The sequence below is a fragment of the Alosa pseudoharengus genome, unplaced genomic scaffold (assembly GCF_046254945.1).
Source record: "Alosa pseudoharengus isolate Yale_2024_CS ecotype anadromous, Long Island Sound unplaced genomic scaffold, YU_APseudo_1.1 YU_APseudo_1.1_scf_26, whole genome shotgun sequence".
Classification (NCBI taxonomy): domain Eukaryota; kingdom Metazoa; phylum Chordata; class Actinopteri; order Clupeiformes; family Clupeidae; genus Alosa; species Alosa pseudoharengus.
The window spans coordinates 1,681,010-1,702,658 of record NW_027468701.1 but is presented as its reverse complement, the minus strand read 5'-3'; the positions used below and the strand labels follow the sequence as shown (position 1 = coordinate 1,702,658).

General features: G+C 39.5%; 1 protein-coding gene across 2 annotated transcripts in view; it reads right to left on the bottom strand.

Annotated features, from left to right (window-relative positions):
- LOC143099264 (mitotic checkpoint protein BUB3-like) overlaps positions 1-21,649 on the bottom strand; it is a 44,507-nt gene that overhangs the window by 4,203 nt on the left and 18,655 nt on the right. For both annotated transcript variants that reach the window (XM_076262362.1, XM_076262363.1), the window contains exons 2-4: positions 14,977-15,171; positions 14,798-14,867; positions 12,568-12,719 (exon numbers count right to left, since the gene is read on the bottom strand). In XM_076262362.1, coding sequence (XP_076118477.1) covers positions 12,568-12,719; positions 14,798-14,867; positions 14,977-15,171 — 417 coding nt within the window. The remainder of the gene's footprint in view (positions 1-12,567; positions 12,720-14,797; positions 14,868-14,976; positions 15,172-21,649) is intronic.

The following is a 21,649-nucleotide window of genomic DNA, read 5'->3' as shown; positions in this document are numbered from 1 at the left end:
ACGTGAGTGTTACGACCCTGCATTTTGAAAATAGTCACCTGTGGAATCTATTTCCTTTTGAAGAATTATTGCTATTTTTTTCCCTTTCTTTGTTTGGTAATTTTTCTATGAACCCCTCTGCTTGTGTTGTGTTCAAGACACATCATTACATTTATGGTCCATTCTCAACCACTGCATCTGCTTCATTGGTCACACCCACTTTGATTGAAGGTAACTCCGCTCGGTACCGTGACAGGCCCATCTTCTGTCTGACTGTCTTTAGTTTCTGAATTCTGTCCCTCTCAAGTCACGTTAGGCTAAATGGTGTGATTAGCAACTAGAATTTAAAAAAATTGCCGCCACTGTTAAAAACAAATCTAGCGGAAACACTGTAAAGAATCACTTTATTATTGATAGGGTGGCGCCGGCGACAATAGGCTAGGTTAGTCAATCCAGTGCTTTTTAGAGATCAGTGAAATCAATGAACAGGCACAGCCAGAGGCTCATTCACAAAACATAAACGAACGCAATAGGAGGGGAAGGTGGTCATACTGGCACAAACCTATAACTAGGCTACAGGCAAAACACGGGAGACACGGGTATTTGTATTCTTTAACTTAAGCCTTGTGCACACAATACAATAACAAGACAGAATTTTTGGGTAGGCATTTAAATCTACCCAAGCCTGTTCCTGACACTTGTTAAAAATGCTGTGGTTGGACTAATTAGGCCTTGGAGCAATGGGACTTATGTTGTCAGAAAAATGAGAAATGCTGAGTGCAGGAAAAGTTGAGATTTAAAATAACGTTCACTGTGCTTTCTTTTACGTTTCTTCCTCAATAGCACTATTGCTTTAATTCTTCATTCAGAGCTGATGACAGTCAGTCAGCCTTTGCGTAAAGAAATAGGCCATAGCCTACATTTGAACATTTTGACAACTCTTAGCCTATATGATTACAATGAATTTTGATAAAAAAGATTGGGATAAGATTGATTTATTTACAGACTTATCTCCATTAAAACCTTTAATACATTTGGCTATACAACAAAGAAACTTTAAGCACATCTAAATAAATATACTATGTTAAATACATATATATTAGGGGTGTAAAGATTAACTGATACGTATCGGTATCCGTTTTTAACGTGTAAGATACGGCTACATCGATACGTGAAGCCCCGTATCGGAAAAAAACTGAAATGAACCGGTCGTTATATCGATTTACTTGTTATGAATCGGTGCACAACCTTTTCTGCTCGCTCAGACTCATTTACGTTCCAAGCAGCGCGTTCATCCCACTTCCAGTTTTGAAACTATACGTGGCACGGAATTGTGGGTAATGCAGTTCGTTTTTGGTTACATTCATTGCCCAAAGTTGTCAAATGACCTCATTACCCATACATCTATTGCAACTTAACCATGTGACAACTTGCACTCGGTCGGCTTTTGTTTTTCGAAATCCAGCAAGAAATTAAGCACTTATAGCTTTCCTAAACAGCAACGATAGTCTGTAGAGTAGCCTTACCTTTGATGAAAGGATTTCCTTAATGTTAAATAATAATTTGGCCCTTGCTGCTAAAACGATGCATAAATTATTGGCCAATGATTTTGTTCATATTCACTCAGACTTGTGGCATTTTAGGTTTCTGCATTAGGTCTACTGTTGGAACAAAATAAGCCCAGAGAGTTCATTGATTTGTAGGCCTATTTTATTCTTGTAGGGTAGGCTAGGCCTATATGAGAAAAGGCCAAGAGTGTCTTAAGCACTGATTTATTTTATTTCGGTATTGTCTTACCTCAACAAGGCTACAGCTCCATGAAAACAATCAGATATAACTCTATAAAGTCTATAAAAATGTATTTTTATGTTGTAATTGGCTGCTGTGCTTGACTGAAATGTAGACTATTCTTTTTTCATTTCAATACAGTATATGAAACAAACCTCAGTTTAGATAATTATATTCACACATTTTGTTGCCTAATTGACAACCATGACCATGATAATTGATAATATAAAATGAATGTGCACCTTGAGCAAATTATAAAAATTCTTTCAGAATGCTTTCCATTCTTGAACTGCATCGAATTGCATCGAATCGCATCGCATCGAATCGTACTGAATCGTTTTTTATAAACATGTATCTTTTCTTGTATCGAATCGTGCCCATGTATCTAGATGCGAATCGTATCGTCTTTTACATGAGAGATTCACACCCCTAATATATATCCATGTATTTATCAATATATTTCAAAATATGAGTAAATATTCAATATTGGTCACTTTCTTATATTTTCTGCATATACTTAAATATAATCAGCATGGACTTTCATGCAAGATATCCAGTTAAGGTCTTTTGCCTTTTGCAGGGCAGTATAGTTCATACCCATATCAACTTAATGTTAATTTTCTTTTGACCAATATGTTTGTTCTGACTGAAAATTACACGGTCACATGCCAAAAGATTTTAAGGCAATGTGGTAGAAATATGGAATCAAAAAAGAAGTGTTTTCATCTTTTTTTTAAAAAATGTTTATGAAAAAACGGCATGCCCAAAAATCTATTATGGCGCCAAAGTAACGTGCCGATTTTATTAAGGTCAGTGAAGATATTAATCTGTTGGGGAATAGCTGTACCAAAAGCTCCGTTTTGGAGAAATTAAGCTGGAGGCGACGCGGTCATCCTGACGGAAATATCCTTAAAGGATAATTTAGTTAGTTTTAGATAGTTTTGAATCGCCTTAGACTGTTTCAGAGTGGCTGGCAATGGGCATGCACAAACATGTCCTTAAAACAACCCTTAACGTTCGTTTTCAAAACTGTGCAACTCACCGATCTATCTGCAGTCACACAGACAGGGAGGCTACAAGCGTTCTGTTCGCATTGCTGAGTTCATAGTTTGTCATTTGTGACCTCATACATGAATTTGTATGTACTGAATTCATAGTTTGTCATTTGTGACCTCATACATGACTGTACTAAAGTATTAGGTACAGTTGGCACATCATTATGAATTATGATGTATTAAGCATGATCATGACTATTTATTTTTCTGCCAAAAATGTGGTCATTACTGCTCAAATTCTGATTTGAACATAACATTGGAGTTCTCTAAACACATGTCATTATTCACTACTTTAGTTGAGGGGCCACAGACTAGGGCTGCACAATTATGGCCAAAATGATAATCACAATTATTTTGATCAACATTGAGATCACGATTATTTATCACAATTATTAATTAATTTTAGTGACAAAAATATTTTTTCCCTAAACATATTGGACTTGCTATCTGGCTCATCCAAATTCTTCCCTTCACATTTACTCCCCTAAATTACTGCAAATATAGACTTGACTGCGACTTCCAAACAAATTTTTTGTGCATGCTACTTTGTTAGTATTTGGGGAAACGTTAACGGCCCACCGGGAATCCTCCCAACGCTCCCCATTAGCCAGTTAAGCTCTGCTTCTTGTTCCTGAGTTCAATCGCTTAGTCCAGAGGTTTCCAAACTTTTTGACTCAAGGACCACATTGGGTTTTGAAAATTGGCCGGCGGGCCACACACTAATAATAATAATAATAATAATAACATTTTGTATTATTTAAATGACAACTTAATTTCTTAAGAAATACTGTTAATTTGATGCTGTTTAAATCATTTATAAATGGTGCACTGTCACTTTAAGACTCTTTGCTATGGCTAGTGCTGTGCCTATGGCTGTGCCCTCTTACAGTTTATAATTGCCATCGCGCTCTCTTCCTCTCGTGCACTCAAATACATTCCCAAATTGAGTAGCAGTTAGATCTGCTGCTATGGAGATACTATCTATCTTGATGTAATAAGCTGTTTTGACATTGACATTATAAACGTAGTCTAAGAAGAGTGTAAAGCAGTTTGCAGTAGCCTAAAGTTGACCACAACGTCGTCTATCGCTGGAAAAAAATAGCGAGCAGCCTATGATAAACTAATAAATGCTCGGCGGGCCGGAAGTGCGTGGCGGGCCGCAGTTTGGACACCCCTGGTTTAGTCATTCGTTGATATGTAAACCACTGACGTGTAGGCTACATTTTCATTACTGTTCACTCGTTTTGCATAGGCTGTCTTGAAACGCATATGCATTGTAGGTTGCACATGTAGCTTATAAAATACATGAATAAATTAACGAATCCCGTCGTTAGCTCAACACTTATTATAGGCTATATTGGAGGAAGCAAACAAAGACTAAAAGTTAACGTGATAAAAAAGGCATGTGTGGTTTACGTCATGTGATGTGTTTCACGGTATGAGTTGAGAGCCCTGCTTTGCTTATGTTTTTGGTTAACTTCACTTGCCTGAAATCCGAAATATTTTCGAACAACGGATGATCCGTTTCGGGGGACAAGCTCTTGGCCTTCTGCTGCGCCAAACATACCACACATTAGATTTTTGATCGTCGTTTTTTGTATAATCTAAATAGCCTACTAATAGTTAACATAATGCTATTAGTCCACAGTGCATCCAAACTGAGCAGTGCATCAGGCTGAGCAGTGCAGGGAGCAGCTGTCATTGAAAGGCTGCATGCAGGCACATGGTCAGACAAGTTTAAGGAGCGCTTGATTTGTTTTGTAGTGGAGGATTGCCAGGTTGGTTCTATGGATAGAGCACGCATTTTTAATATCGCTCGATCACTCAAATTTGATCGTGGGAAGCCAAAATCGTGATCGTGATTAAAATTCGATTAATTGTGCAGCCCTACCACAGACATGATGAATGCATGAGAAATTAACCTAAAATTCATGTAATCATGATGATCATGCTTAAGAAATCATAATGATATACCCATCACACCTAATGCTTTAGTTGATGTGTTGTTCATACATGAGGTTAGGGCTGGGCGATATGGCTGAAAACTGTATCACAATATAAGCATTTCATATCAGTTGATATCGATAATTATCGATTTTTAAAAAAAAAATCTATTTCAGATAAGGACCAGAAGAAAAAAAAGTTCAATTTAAACACTTTTATTTTAAACTTAACCTTCCTCTGATTTTAATCACCTCAGTTATCAATCAAAGCAAACAGGGAAAAGAAATAGCAACACAATCTTTTCGGTCACTTAGCAACGGGGACGCTGGCTGCAAGCCGCTCCATCTGACCTGTTTTTATTCGGATTTTTTTATATTTTACTATTTTATTCCTGATTATTTTTCTTCAATTATTGTAGATTCGTTAATTTAGCTGTACAGTTATAGATAGCCTTTTTTATTTAAACGGTTTATCTTGTTTTTCCACACTTTTATTGCGTTTTATGAAGTCTGCCTCTAGTCCGAGTTCTACCTGCGCTGTTTTTTCGCCTGGTGTTCAGCTGTTTTTTCCCCCCCTGCCGATTGCCATCAGCAAGGCCTTCACTGCTATTGGACTTGCTGTCTGCTTGTGTGGTGGAAGCTGTGCTGGATTCGAGCTTGCTAGTGTCTCTCCTTTTCTATCCTGAATACGCTGGGTTCATATAGTTGGTTGACTGTCCAGCTGCTGGTTTAGTCGGTTGACTGACCAGCCGGAGATTGGGGCTTCATGCTAGCTAGGTGATTAAATTGCACACTTTGGACTGGCTGATGCATCAAGCCGTGTCGGAGTTTGTGTTTTGGCTATGGGGGGCTTTCAGTACACACCCCTTGAACTTCGACAGTTCGCCTCCACCGACACCATCAACATCGAGGTGCTCCACCTTTGCCGGGCAGCGGGGATCCTCCGGCGGAAACGCTACTTGCACAGAGGCGCAGGTCGCTCTATCATCCGTGCGACAGACGAAAGCATCCCTCCATCATCTCCATGGGATTTCTTGCCTAATCAACGCGGTTTTCCAGAGCAGTCCGCTCCCGCAAACAACTCAGTGTCAGTGGAGAATCTACAGCGACCAACAACGCAGCGAGAATCTGTCTCTCACATCTTGGACAACTTTGATGGAGCTGCTGAGAATGTCACATCACCATGTCAGACTGCGCCTGAACCGCCGCAAGACCTTCATCCGAAGGTAAAAGTTCTCACAGCTGGTTCACCGCAGGAAGTTCTGCAGCATGCGCAAGACCCTCCTCCCGTCAAATTTGCGTTATTGAACGCCTAATCTATTTGTAACAAGACTTTCATTTTAAACGACCGCTTCACGTCTCATCACCTGGACTTTTTGTTTATAACGGAGTCTTGGCTCAGCGGTAACGACGTCATTCCACTTGGAGAACTCTGCCCTCCTCACTGCAGCTTCATGAATTCCCCTAGGGCAGGGGTGGGCAAACTGCGGCCCGCGGGCCAGATCCGGCCCGCCAAGCACTTTCATCCGGCCCGCCGAGCATTTCATTTAGTTATCAGGCTGCTCGCTATTTTTTTCCTGGGATAGAGACGACGTTAGCTTTACTGCAAACTGCTTTTCACTCTCCTTAGATAACGTTTACAATGTCAATGTGAAAACATCATGTTAAATAGTTTTACATGATGTTATCTCTAAGTTAACTCTTAGTTATCTCCTTTGCAGCAGATCTAACGTGAACATTATGCAATCCATTTAATTGGGAACGCGTCTGCACTCACGAGAGGGAGAGAGAGCCGCAGGTTCCAGCTGGCTTGTGATTGTTGATAATTGATATCTCCTTCTTATAAGAAAGTTTTAAAAGGAAATCATGAAGGCAACAGTAGTTCCCACTACTGACCATTTAAAAACTGTGAGAGGGCCCAGCCGTAGGTAGCACTAGCCATAGCGGAGCAGGCAGAAGATCAATGAGAAATAAACGTGAATTAAAGCGACTGTCTTAAAGCGACAGTGCACAATTTATACATTTGTTAAACAGCATAAAATTAGCAGTATTTTTAAAACAAATTAGCAGTATTTTAAAACAAATACTTTTCATACTAAATTATAGGCTATAAAAAATGTATTTTTTTACGCGTGTGTCGTGGGGGGTTGTGCGGCCCGCCGGCCAATTTTCAAAACCCAATGTGGCCCTTGAGCCAAAAAGTTTGCCCACCCCTGCCCTAGGGCTACTGGTCGTGGAGGTGGTCTGGTCACTGTTTATAATAACAACTTTAAATGTAGAATTGTACAAATTGATATGTTCTCCACTTTTGAGGTACAGCTTGTAAAGATAAATGCCACCCTCCTCTGTGCATTAGTTTACCGACCACCAAAAATTAAGCTTAATTGTAATTTCATTCAAGAATTTGCTGATCTACTATCTTTTATGGCCTCTCGCTCTGACAATTTCATGATTTTAGGGGATTTTAACATTCACATCTGTTGCCCATCAAAACCTTTGGTTAAGGACTTTTTATGCCTTGTGGACTCTTTCAATCTTGTGCAATCTGTTACATCAGAAAGGCCACACATTAGACCTAGTATTGTCTTATGGTTTCAATGTTTCCAACTTAGAAATTATGGATGTTGGGGTCTCTGATCATTTTTTGATTTTATTTTAATCTATTTTGTTTTGTATCCCTGTATCTCCCCCTAAGTCCTATTCCTTTGCCTGTTCTATTAATTCCACCACAGCCACAACATTCTCTAATACTTTCATCCTCTCTCACCCACCTACTATCTCTGTTGCTATTTCCACCTGCTCTGACATTGAAGAATTAGTCACTCTCTTTAATGCATACTGTCTTGAGACCTTAGACTGTGTTGCCCCACTAAAACAAAAGCGTGTCAAAACTATCACCACTCCATGGTTAAATGCCACGACCCGTTCTGTCAGAAAATCTTGCAGGAAAGCAGAGCGCAAATGGAAAAAAGAGAAGCTTCAGGTCTTCTATGACCTTTTCAGAGATTCTCTAAAGACCTACCAAAACTCTGTTAAGGCAGCAAAGGTTGAGTATTATGCTCAGCTTATCAACAAAAATGCTCATAGGCCTAAAGTTTTATTTAATACCATTAACTCTATTATAAATCCTGCCTCTGCGTCATCTACTCTTGCCCCTTCAACAGAAATCTGTGAGAAGTTTCTCAACTTCATCAATAAAATTGACAAAATAAAATCTCAAATCTCACCTCCAGATTCGGATCCCTCAGTGATAGAACTTTCACCTAGCTGCCTCCAACAGTTTCAGGCTATATCTTCCTCCCAGCTTTCTGAGGTGGTCTCCCATATGAAATCTACATCCTGCCACTTACATGTTTTACCTGCACGCCTTTTTAAAGAAGTTTTTACCATCATCTGCCCTCTTGTATTGGCCATAATTAATCACTCACTAACCAATGGAGTGGTCCCCTCAGGTTTTAAACGTGCAATTGTGCAACCTTTACTTAAAAAAACCTAACCTTGAGCCCAGTGACCTGAAGAATTATAGGCCTATTTCTAAATTACCTTTTCTGTCAAAGATACTAGAAAAGGTTGTCCTCTCTCAGGTTTCTTCTTATCTGAGTGAGTTCAATATATGTGATAAATTCCAATCAGGTTTTAGATCTCTGCACAGCACTGAATCGGCCTTGCTTAAAGTCCAAAACGACATTCTCTTAGCAGTTGATTCTGGATCTTGTGCCCTCTTGGTGCTTCTTGATCCGAGTGCAGCATTTGACACCATTGACCATAACATCCTATTAAAACGCTTGGAGGATGAAGTTGGTCTCCAGGGTTCTGTTTTGCAATGGTTCTCTTCTTATCTTAGTGATAGATCATTTTCAGTTAGTTTAGGCAAATTCTCTTTTATTCTCTCTTTATATGCTACCCCTTGGCTCAATTTTTAAAAAGTATAACATTCAGTATCACTGCTATGCAGATGACACTCAGTTTTACCTGCCTGTTAACACTAATGGCATTTGTTCTTTGGAGAATATTTTTAACTGTCTCAGTGACATCAAATGCTGGATGGCAAGACATTTTCTTCAACTGAACGAAAGTAAAACTGATATAATTATTTTTGGCCCTCCAAGCGATGTTTCTATCTTGAAAAATGCACTAGGACCTCTCTCTGCAAACTGCCACAGTGAAGTAAAGAATCTTGGGGTTTTCTTTGACTCCTCTTTAAATTTTCATAAGCAAGTAAATAGTGTGGTCAAAGGCAGCTTTTTCCAGTTAAGAACCATTGCAAAACTGAAGCCCTTTTTGTCCTTCTCCGATCTTGAAACTCTTATACATGCTTTCATAACATCTAGACTAGATTATTGTAATTCCTTATATGCAGGCCTGACCCACTCCACTCTCAACAGACTTCAGCTAGTTCAAAATGCAGCAGCTAGATTATTAAGTGGCTCTAAGAAACGTGAGCATATAACTCCTGTGTTGGCTAAGCTGCACTGGTTACCTGTGGAGCACAGAGTTAAGTTTAAAATTTTACTTTTGGTCTTCAAAGCCCTCAGTGGTTTGGCACCTAGTTACATAGGTGACCTACTAATTCCTTACAGCACTCCAAGATCACTTAGGTCTTCATCTCAGAATCTTCTCTATATCCCCAAAACACGCCTTAAAACTAAGGGTGATAGAGCCTTCTCTGTTGTTGCCCCCCAACTCTGGAATAGTCTACCTGTACATATTAAGTCCTCTCCAACCATTGACTGCTTTAAGTCTAACTTAAAGACTTTCATTTTCTCCCAAGCTTTTAATCTACCTTAATACCCCCCCCCCCCCCCACACACACACACACTCTTTATTCTTTATTTTATTTTTGACCAATTAGTTTATTATTTCAATTATTTATTTATTTTCCCCCCATGTTATGTGATTATTGTTGTTGTACCATTGTCATTGTTTTATGTTTGTTTGTAAGCACTTTGGTTCAACTCAGTTGTTTTTAAATGTGCTATAGAAATAAAGTTGACTTGACTTGACAATCATGAAAAACACTCAAATAAATAAGACTGAATGAAAAGCAGCACTGGTTAAAGCCTGGAAATATTGTAAACAAAGTAGCTTGATTTGCTAGTTTATCATAGTCTACTGGTCAGGCTGTTCAATTTACCCACGTGTGTAAGTTTCAAATGAATACTTTTTCTCCTTGGAATAGGCCCGTTTGAGTCTTGGAAAATACTTTTCCATTTACATCGGGATTGAGATGATTAGAATTTAGCAGTCAATTTGAATGCAACAGTTTTGAACAAATTCGTGCAGCGTGCTAATGCTAACCAGATTTAATAGCAATATAGCCAGTCGTCTTGCACGATTGTGAATGTTTGGATGTGCATGCTGAGGAGGGGTGCGCCTGTTGAGACGGGGAGAGAGAGAGAGAGAGAGAGAGAGTGCACAGGGCAAGGACTCGAGTCTGTTCTATCGCCTACTCTGATAGAGTTGCACATACTAGCTACAATGCAAGATATATTTAGCCTGTTTATTTATGGACAACGTAAGGCGGGAGGTGTGTGCTGCTTTTAATTATCGAATGTTCTATCGAATGTATTTTTCATTGATATCGATTACATGTCTATTGCGATATATATCTCTATCGTTTTATCGCCCAGCCCTACATGAGGTCATCATGAATGAGAGTATATTAATTCATGTCAATCCCTGATGATTCATAGGATATTAAGGAATGAGGTAATGCATAAAATCATGAATTAATTCATGATAATTCATGTACCTTTACCATAAAGTGTTACCCATATTTCTTCATAACCTTTTTGTTAGTAAAATGATTGAATGTCCTGTGAATTAATAGCTAGATGAATAACTTTATAACTAGTGCAAGTTCAAGTTACTTTATTTGTACCCATAGGTAGATTTTTGTTTGCAGTATAGAGTGCTTCAAGAGAATTTGGCAGAACAGGAGCACAGAGGATGCCATCTTTACGGCAATTCCCTCCGCCCTGTCCCTCCTAGACAATAGCAACACCTATGTAAGAATGCTGTTCATTGACTTCAGTTCAGCATTCAACACCATTATCCCCTCCAAATTGATCACCAAACTCAGTGAAATGGGCATCAATACCTCCCTCTGAAACTAGATTCTGGGCTTCCTAACCAACAGACCGCAGTCTGTTAGATTAGATAACCTCACCCACTCAACCTTCACCCTGAACACCGGCGTGTGCTGAGCCCTCCTTTACTCCCTCTTCACCTACAACTGCATATCTGTACATGGCTCTAACACCATTGTCAAGTTTGCAGACAACACTACGGTGATTGCTCTCATCAGCAACAATAATGAGACAGCCTGCAGGGAGGAGGTCCAGCACCTAACATCGCGGAGCACCGACAACAACCTGGCTCTCAACACCAAGAGGACCAAAGACCTCATTGTGGACTTCAGGAAGTCAAAAGCTAGCACACAAAGCCCCATCCTCATCAACAGGACTGAGGTGGAGCATGTCACCAGTTCATGTTTCTGGGTGTCCACATCTCTGTGGACCTCTCTTGGACCCTCAACACCTCTACCTTGATCAAGACGGCTCACCAGCAGCTCTTCTTTCTGAGGAAATTAAAGAACACAACCTCTCTCCTCAGATCCTGGTGAACTTCTAAACCTCTACCGCTGCACCATTGAGAGCATCCTCACCAACTGTGTCACAGTATGGTATGGCAACTGCTCTGCCTCCGACCGGAAAGCACGGCAGAGGATGGTGAAAACTGCTCAACGCATCACTGGTTCCTCACACCCCTCCATCAACGCCCACCCCCCACCTCCCCGGTGCCTCCTTGCCTGGGCCTGTTGAGGTGTCCATGTCAATGGCAACCTTCACAGGGACAACAAGGAGGCGAACATTTTGCCCCCATCCCACCCATAGTATTCTATTTATATTTATAAATGTACATACTGTAATTACACTTAAACATAGCGATATTCTATATATACTGTACATACACTTGTTTACCAATGAAGCCAGGCCAGGCTCTTTGCCAAAGAGGACCGTAAACATAGTCAAGAGTATGGTTCACGAGGTGATAATAAGGCTAATTAGCATAATAATATATTTTTTTGCATTTTTATATTTTTTATAGCCTTTACTTTTTATTTATTGCCCACAGGAGATTTCTGAGATGCACAGGTGTGAGCAATATTAATTTATTTACATGGTATAATGATGCCCGTCTGAAGAAAGTGCCCAAAATCGCCATTTTGGCAGCCATTGTGTTTATGCCAATTAGATGGTCAAAAACTCAAAATTCTGCTTGGGAACAGGGCTAGTTGGATACAGCACATGTTAATTATGATAAAAAGTCCTGTTCCCAACAAGCCCCATACTGAGCCATGCATATTTAGGTCATAATTCATATGCAACAACTTATTTAAGAACTATGAATAAGGGGTAATTAGGAGCTTACATAGGGGAAATTCTTAATTAAGGGTCTAGTAAGGGTAGTCCTTGCAGTAAGGGTAGTCCTTGCAGAATAAGGTATTAATTAGTGACTTATAATGACTAACAAATGGCTAGTATGTTCAACATCCAGTATTTACGTTAAGTTATGCAATTCTAGTGATATCATAACATGTCAATTAGATGAGTAAATTTCCTCCCATCACAATCTGTTAGTCATGCTCAACATTTATTTTATTTTCAATAGGCCTTTATCTCTGACCACTGTCTTTTCAAATCTTGAGGTACAAAAAGGGTTTATATTAATGATGATCTTATGTAGCTAATGTTAAGTGTTGAATTGGGCTAGCACAACAAGATCAAGATCATTCATACCTTTTCAGGTTGGGTAAAGGTTCCAGCATTGCATGGGGTCCTTGGGTCCCACAGTCGAACTGACCTGTCCCAACTGCCTGTTACCATGACATTGACCTCTGGGCAGTACTCTACACAGCGAATTGGTGCATCATGTGTTCCAACAATAGTATCTACAGAGAAAACATAAATACATGTTATATATACCAGTGTTTCTCAAACATTTTCAGACCAAGGACCACTTAACCAATTAAAATAAAATACACAACCACCTAGCTAAAAAAACAACAACATACCTACTTCAACAGTATATTACACAGTAGGCCTACTCACTGAACCACCTTGCTTATTGTGTCAGAGGATTCATATGATTTAAACTGGCATAGTTTACATAGGCAGTGTTGTAGAACTGTTTGGATTCACAAGTTGGTTCAATATTGCAAACAACTCATCTATATTATATTTTACCATGTCTGCTCGCGGACCACTTGGGATAGCTTGCGGACCACACTTTGAGAAACACTGATGTATACTGTATGTATGATATATATGGGTAATTCTATAATTCAGGGTACAGTTCAAGTGTAGAGAGAAACCAAAAAAATATAATGCATTTTTATCATTAAACTTTTTTATAGTCATAGAACACACTTCAAAGTTAACATGACAAGTATTTGCTGAGCTTAAACCTATAAGACTTCAAGTATTTATTTGAAAAAAATGATGTAATAACAGAAAAATCTGTCAACTCTGTTAGAGACAAACTCAGTAAATTATATATATTTAGCAAATGTGATACATTTTTAAATTATGCCTTCCCTAAGATAACTTTTGTCTCCACAGTTACTGTAGCAACTTTTATAAAAAAACACATTCCACTGGCAAGTTTCTAATGCCATGCCACACCATGCCAATCTCTAGGTATGGTGAAGGGTATGTGGTGATGTAGGGATATTTTAATTCCAAAGGCCAAGGGAACTTTATCAGGATGCAACTTTACGATACATTCTTCATTCACTAAAATTGGTGTTCGGGTTAGATTTTTAATCATTTTTTTAATTAAGGCATTAAGATCGATCAATTTCTAACAGATTATTTTATATTCCTCTTTTTAGTCAACTTTAGCATGGGTTCAAATACTTATTCTCCCCACTGTATATATGAACATACCCAGGCTTTCTTTGGATAACCTGGATCATAGGTTATCCAAAGAAAGCCTGGGTATGTTCATGTATCGTAGTATACCCCACTGGTCCTAACTGCTAAATTGGTCTTTGTTAAGACCAGTCTTTAGAATAGAATTTACGTCGGTTGCACCAACTGAAATTATGCCTAGGCTTAACTACGTCCAGTCTTAACACAGCACACCATTTTAACACAGTTTGGGAGGGACAGAAATACCTAATCAGAGCAAGCAGGGCCCGTCTTCTGTCTAACTCACCAAGGTGACGTGAACATTATAGCACTATAGCTTTTGGTTAACAGAGAATAATGCAGATTATCTTCCTCACTCATTTCTTTGTGCAACAGCCCACATTCTGCATTCACTCCAGCGAGACGAGTGAAAAACATGTTTTTAAAGCGGTCATCACCAAAGGCTATTTGCTACGATAATTATCGCAAACGCTAATTGCCAACCATTTCGTTCGGAAATTCTAAAACAACGATGTTTTTTTAACCTTAACCTTAACTCAATATCCATAGGTGTGTAGATTTTAACAAAATCTAGTTTGGTTCTTATCAGGGCTTTTACTGCCTGAAACATCCGATTTTGTTTACCACGCTCGGAATTTAGTGCTGGGCTTGCGGGTGCCTATTCCCAACCTGTCACACGGCAGATCAACGGTTAGCCCAAGAATTCTCGTCGGCAAATCAAAATTCCACTGGAGCTCCAAGCGGATTTGTACACGCAGCCTTACAACACTGTTTGCAGCTCTTCGAGTCACGGTAAAATGTAATTTAAAATAATATAATATAGTGACACATACACGTAAGAGGTTGGACATGCGTGACGGTTGGTAATATGTGACGTTCCTATATCTCAGTTAGGCTTACAAACATGTCATCATGAATTCCATTTTTTTGTGCAGTGGATTAGGCTATATCACTATGCTGTTTCATAGACAGTTACATAAACTTAATTTGTTGTTTTAAATATCGCTCAGTACAAATAATTCATGTCCATATTTTATGGAAGAAAAGCAAGTATATAGACGGACATGGACAAAACATTGTAATATGAAGAGCGTACCTTGATCTGTATTTAAATCGTGCATTTTCAGTTGTGCATCCAAGCCCCCACTCCAGGCATGTGTGGGGTCCTATATTTGGATCAAAAACATTCAGTTTTAGATGCATTGCTTTTAGAAGACAGTAAATTATTCACAATGATTTATAATTTGTTCACTATAAAACGATCAAACCACTTACATAAAAGGCACAATCCAACACTGGGGCAAGATGCTGATACTTCATTCTCATAGAATTGCTCCCAACATCATACAGACGTACAGTAGAGTCCCACGAAGAGACCAGTAAAAACTGTGCCGTACTAGGACTGAATTTCACAGCTGAAATACTGTCTTCAGGACCTTGGTTGAGTTTAAATTCATTTGACCCAGTCATCTATGGCAGAGATAAGAATGTAGGTTGAAATCAAGTAGTAACTAAAACATTTGTAGGTTAAAAATAAATACATAATGCTTTATCAACAATCTATTATCAACAATCTATTATCAACAAGTTATTTCTTCAAGGTTTTAGAAGTATTTACACAAGCCTTTGTCTTTATCTGGTATAGAGAATATTAAATATCTTCTTCACATCACTTTAAAGGAGGCTACTCGCTGAGCAGAGCAATACGTTTTTTAAAAATAAAATCAGCCAGCATGTGGCTACAGCAGGATTTTTTCATAACATACTATTTCGTCAGCTGCTTCAGATTTGCTCTCTCTTCGCATGAACCCCCACCAATGAAATAAGCAATTAAAGTGTCACATGACCTTAACCATGTTCAATTGATTGTTTTTTACAAAAATGCTTCGTACAAAAATATAAACTGTGTAAACTAACATCAATAAAATTATAATTATAAAAAAAGTTAATGACCAAGCATACACCAATGACAATTATCCCAACTGTACAAAAAGCATAGCTTCACAACTTGCATAGTTATCATCATTCACATCACAAGTTGACATTACATCGCATACTGGGCGCCATCTTAACGATCTGAAACGCAAGTATCAAACGCAAAGCGCAAGTAGCTTTGTGGGCGGATCTTGGGCGCTGTTGCTATTTTACCGGCGGGATAAATGACTTTTTCGCCCGACGCAAATCTAAAATGGGGTGGTCTGAAGCAGCTACATTACTCATGGGTGTGGTTTGGGCATAACGTGCAATAAACCAATCAGAGAGTCATCTCACATTCCCTTTAACAACAGGCGCGCTTGTTCCATAGCGGATTGCTATTATGATGGCGGATTTGCCAGGCGCAGCCAGGAGTGGTTCACAGTACACAGTAATAAGGACTGTTCAGGACAGTTTGCTATTGATTTTTCTTCATGACAAAATGTAATACAGAAATGTCATAAAGACATACTTTCCAGTGTTTTGGAATCATAACTGAATCGCGAGGTTATGGATGGTGATATTTTTGCAATGTAATCTAACATAACCTCACTATACAGTAGATGATGCAGCTCCTCTGTCAGCCGTGCTGCTGCTGGAGCATTTGGGTTAAATGACATCAGCATGCAGTTCAACATCACGTCTCCTTAAAGCGATGGTTTGGAGTAATTTCATTCTAGGGTCCTTTGCACCATGACCCCGAGCCAAACACCCTCCCAGAACCTGTTTTCCCTTGGTTGAACCCTGGTCGAGTAGCGCTGTCAGAAACTAATGACTTTCTGCAGGCGTAATGGAACCAACTTAGTATCTCGTAAATTACCCCACTAATAATGCCCTGAATGGTACGAAACTTCTACAGTAGTACAACTATGTTCTTTACTCATAAAACGAGGCATTGAAAAGTTTATTTAAATTACACTTGCCTGATGGATGCTACTATCTGCCGTCAACGTTACTTCCGTGATTTGGGAAAAGCCTGTAAAAGTCCTGGCAGGAAGCATGCATAAGGATGTAGATCTAGGAATGCACTAATATTTTGTTCGTAGTACCAGTTTGCAACAATTATTAGTTAACACTAAGTTGTAAACACTTCGGAAAAAATATTAAAAACGGGATATACCAAAAAACTTCGATTTAATCGCTTCCTGCCAGGACTTTTACGGGCTTTTCCCAAAACACGGAAATCGCGGTAGAACTTCAGAGGGTGTTCCCATGGCGATTCTTTTGCAAGTTTGAACTTTGAACTGGGAAAAAAGCTCTGAAAACAACTTGAACAGACAAATAGAACAAGGCACTATATTCAGAAACAATATGAATGGAATGGAGAGATAACAGTAATTATTTTGGTCCTGTTCTAATTGTGCCATGAATCTCACATATAAAATAACAACATAAAAATTTCACATATAAAATTTTTTGGGCTTTTTTGCCTTTATTTGGACAGGACAGTGGAGAGTGACAGGAAGCAAGTGGGAGCGAGAGATGGGGTGGGATCGGGAAATGACCGCAGGTCGGATTCGAACCTGGGTTCCCGTGGACACTCGGACCCGTTTATAGAAGAATTGTTTATGAAGGTGTCTTTGTTATTTTATGAAGACGCATCTGGTTGATTTGCTTTCATTAATGGTTTAGCTCGAGGCCACCCCACTATAAAAAAATAAATAAATAAAATGTCCAATGCACCATTCATTTGTATTACCTTAAAGATGCCCTGCCACACGCATTTCATTACTTTGTGGTAATGTCTGAAGTTCTACCATGGACTACCATTTTTTGTGGAAAACATGCCTTGGTTACCTTGTTTCAAGCCATTCTAGTGTGGTATTGAAAGCCTGCATGAAGACCTGGCTCGATTTGCGGCAGTTCTCATTCATATTCAACAAGCTAAGCTGCTTGACTCTGATTGGCTAACAGCTAGTAGGTTTCGTCCATAACATGACAGCCGTTATTAACCTGCTAGGCTAGCGAGTTCATGAAACCTGTATAACATAGCACTTCCTTGAGTTGACAATTACGTTTTACTTACAGGCAATGGTCGTAGACTGCGATGGTAGCCTGCTCCAGGCTTCAACAGCAACCTTTTTGCAAAGCCTGTGGCATTGTTCCAAAAAATAAACTGAAGCCATTTGATCCTCAAGTCTGGGTTCTTGGGCAAAATGCATTGTTAAAGTTCTATTTGTGCATAGCGCACAAGTCCGTTGACATTCAGCCATTCTTGCATAGACCTACGAAAACTGTAAGAGCTAAACGAATTTTGTGGGGATGGTCTCAACTGGGCGAGCTCATGAATAGTAATGAGCTCATCAATTCCACGTCAATCTGAAGAGCTTTGGCAATTGGCCTAATTTCTCCGCTTATTTCTTTTCAGTGGCTAGAGCTGACAGAGGAGTTAGCTGTTCATTTTCACATTCACGACATAGCACAAACACATATGGACCTAACATGTTTAAAAAAATACAAGTAAAAACGGTTTTGTGTGGTAGGGCACCTTTAAACACCATCTGTTGAATATGATAGCCTACTTTGCGCCCTCACATATCAGCTAAAGAAGATGATTGGGCAGGGTGCAAAGCTAGGCCTAATAGCCTAGGTGTTATTTGATCAGAAAATACTATAGTTCGGCTACATAGGCTACTATCAGAAACTGGGAAACTTTCCGAATCTGAAACCTATAGGTTTACGCTTTGTTAAACTCCCCATCAGCATCACATCACTAACCACAGCCATCTAAGACTGGTATTCACTCGGTTGGATATCTGAAGCCAGTTTGTCTACCAACCATCATAAATTAATGCAGGCTACTTGCTTAGCATAAATCCTATTGCTAAATGTTGGGACTGGCAAAGAAATCTGGGGCGTACTTGATGGCTTACTATTATGTTTCATGCAGTGGAAAGTGTCGGAACTTCCACCGCTGTTCATTGAACAGGGGCTGTGCTGTAATGGAAACCCTTTTCCGTAGCCAAGTAGGCCTAGCCTATTGTTTAATTATGGATGATTTACTTTTCAAGGCTAGAATGCCTTGAGTCGCGCCAACAATTGTGTTTAAATGTAGCCTGCTTCAGCCTAAGCTCGAAGGGGGTGGCAAGCGAATGAGCTTGAGAGCGAGTGTTTGAGACCCATGGTGTAGGAAAACGACTTTTCTTTGCCAACAGTATTAATCCAACCAACAATATAATAAAATATTAAGAAGAGGTCTTATTTCATTGAGTTAAATCGAAACAATGTCTTGCTGGTGGACTGATAGCCCTAGTGGTAGGCAATTGAATTATTACCATGAATATGCTACCCAAAAAACAAACACCTAAATAGCATAAATTAACTCCACGTGGGTATCGGACCACTAATAATTTGAACTGCTAGCTTGATAATCAGACTTCTACCTACTTTTGCGCCATCGAAAACCAGCTGACGGCACAGAAATTTACTTGAGTTGTATGATTAAAAGAAGTCAGCTATTGTTATTATCATTGTAACAAGTTAACATAGCTGATCATGTTATCTGGCTACCATGTTATCTTGCTACCTTTGCCCAAGCCATTTAGTAGGCCTTCAAAGTGTTTAAGTTTTACAAGCGTTCCACTGAGGTTAGGCTGTGGCCGCCCCTACCTGAAGTGTCTGTAGAGGCACGATTGCCAGCAAATAAAATCAAATAAAAATGTGTTGCCTAGGCTAATTATGTAAGCTTTTGTCCAGCCTATTCTTTTAAGAATTCAGTTCATGAAACACAGGCACTGAAACGCACATTGCAATGGGCAGGAAAAGTCTATAATGTGTCCATATTTTACACAAAATTTGTGCACAGGGAGAGTCAAAACTCTTAGTCTTATAGGCTATACCTACACATTGCTGTTTCATGCAAGTAAGCAAGCTGATCTGATGTGTTGACCTTTCTCTGCTGGCTATTCGCCTTATTCACCCGGCGGCCATTATGAGGCTGATAGGTACACTTGCCATTACACCTCAGTCCAGCAGATGGTGGTGGTTATGCACTCCGTTTGCAAACTGCCAAAAAAAGCTCACCGAAAAAGAAAAAGGGTTCACTGGCCTGTTCTTCTTCTTCAGTGAGTTTTTTTTTTAGCAGTTTGCAAACAGACTGCATTACCACCACCATCTGCTGGACTGAGGAGTAATGGCAAGTGTACCCCTCAGCCTCATAATGGCCGCCGGGTGAATAAGGCGAATTGTGATGGAAATGTCTATTCAGTGGATTAAGAGAAGGGGAGGGGTGGTGTATTAGCACCTGAAGCACAAAAGTCAGATGAGGGGGGGGATGGTATGGTATCTTGACCGCAACAAATCCAAAAGCAACAATCTTTATAAAGAAATCAGAGTATACTTTTCTAAACATAATACACTGCTCAAAATAAATAAGGGAACACTTTTTCATAGGTGTATAGCATCAAGGTTATCCAACGTGTAAGCTATTGGTCTGGCCAGTTACATAACAGAGGAGGTTGTAAAACAGTTTCACCTGCTTTGGTGTCATCAAAGTTCATCTTAAATTAAAAAACTGCAGTGTTATTTATTCAATATTTATAACCTAGCCTTCCTCTCATCACATTCTTTCTTCTGAGATGCACACGCTATGCGCAAATACCTGACATCCAGGGTTTCCCGCAGCACTTTGCAGTCAAGGCGACCGCCTTGGCAAAACAAGCCTGCCGCCTTAACTACGTCGTCAAAAAAAAAAAAACCGTGTTACTCTGTCCTGTTTTCTCCCTTTCATTCCAAACCGTGACCAACGCCAATCTCCCTTCTCCGCAGAACACATTAAAAAAGAAGAAGAAACATGTCATGAATCGAAAAATAATCAGATTTTATCATTTTAACATATGTGATATGCCTCCGAATCAGAGCTAGTGAGCGGAGCTCTGAGCGGTGCAAATATCTCGCTCATCGCTCTCAAGAATCAGTCAAATCGCGAACAGCCACAGCTCCGTTTAATTGTCAGGTGTGATGAAATGCGTTCATATTCCACTTTTTATGTCATAAACGTTGCAGGCCTATGGAAAGGTTTTGTGGTAGGATTGTCCAATGATCAAGTTGTTGCTTCAATTTGTGTTTTAATTTATGCGAAGCACCGATGCTGGGTTCATCCGTTTGACGAAAGTTTAAAATGTTTAGCCGACTGCATAATTTGTCATTTTCGTTCTATAAGTTCCACTTTTCATGTCATGAATGTAACATGCCTATGATAAGTAGAGATGCACCAATATGGAATTTTAGGGCCGATAACGATAACCGATATTTATTGGTTTGTTGTGGCCGATACCGATACGATAACCGATAATATTACTCTTGAAAAAAAATTGTGAAAAGTGATTTGGGGAAAGCATTTAATAAGCATAATTTTATTGCTGTAATTTTACCTACCACCAAATGATGGACAGAACTCATAATAGTCCTCAATAGTGCGGCAGTCAACATCATAACAGTAGCCTAGCCCTACAGTATGTGTGGCTCCTTTAAGTGAACCTGACGTCAGTGAATTGCAAGTGAGTGGCTAGAGAGTATGAATCGTTTTAATTTAGGACTAAACGCTCATAAACGGCTCAGCTGGGAATAAGCTAGAGTATAGTGACCAAATCAGAGTTTGTGGTGGAATGGTTAGCATATTTCTAGGTGGTAATACAAAACCCAAGCTAACGTAATGCAAATATAATACTAAAACACAACTTAGAACTAGGCCTACTTATGTACTCGTCCCACTAACGAGTTTGCTTATTTGTTTCCCCGACCAGCGCGGTAAAGTGCAAACACACCAGTACAAGACGGCTCTAGATAGGGCTGAGCTCCGCTCTGGTAAGGTTAAATGGCGGATCATTCACAAGACGATTTTGAGATGCACAGATTCCCAAATGAATGCATATCCACAGATTTTGTTAGAGTGGTGAAATACATTCACACCGCTGACATTATATTGAGGAAAAAGTATAGCCAACCAAGCTCAAGTAGCTCAGTGTAGCCAGAC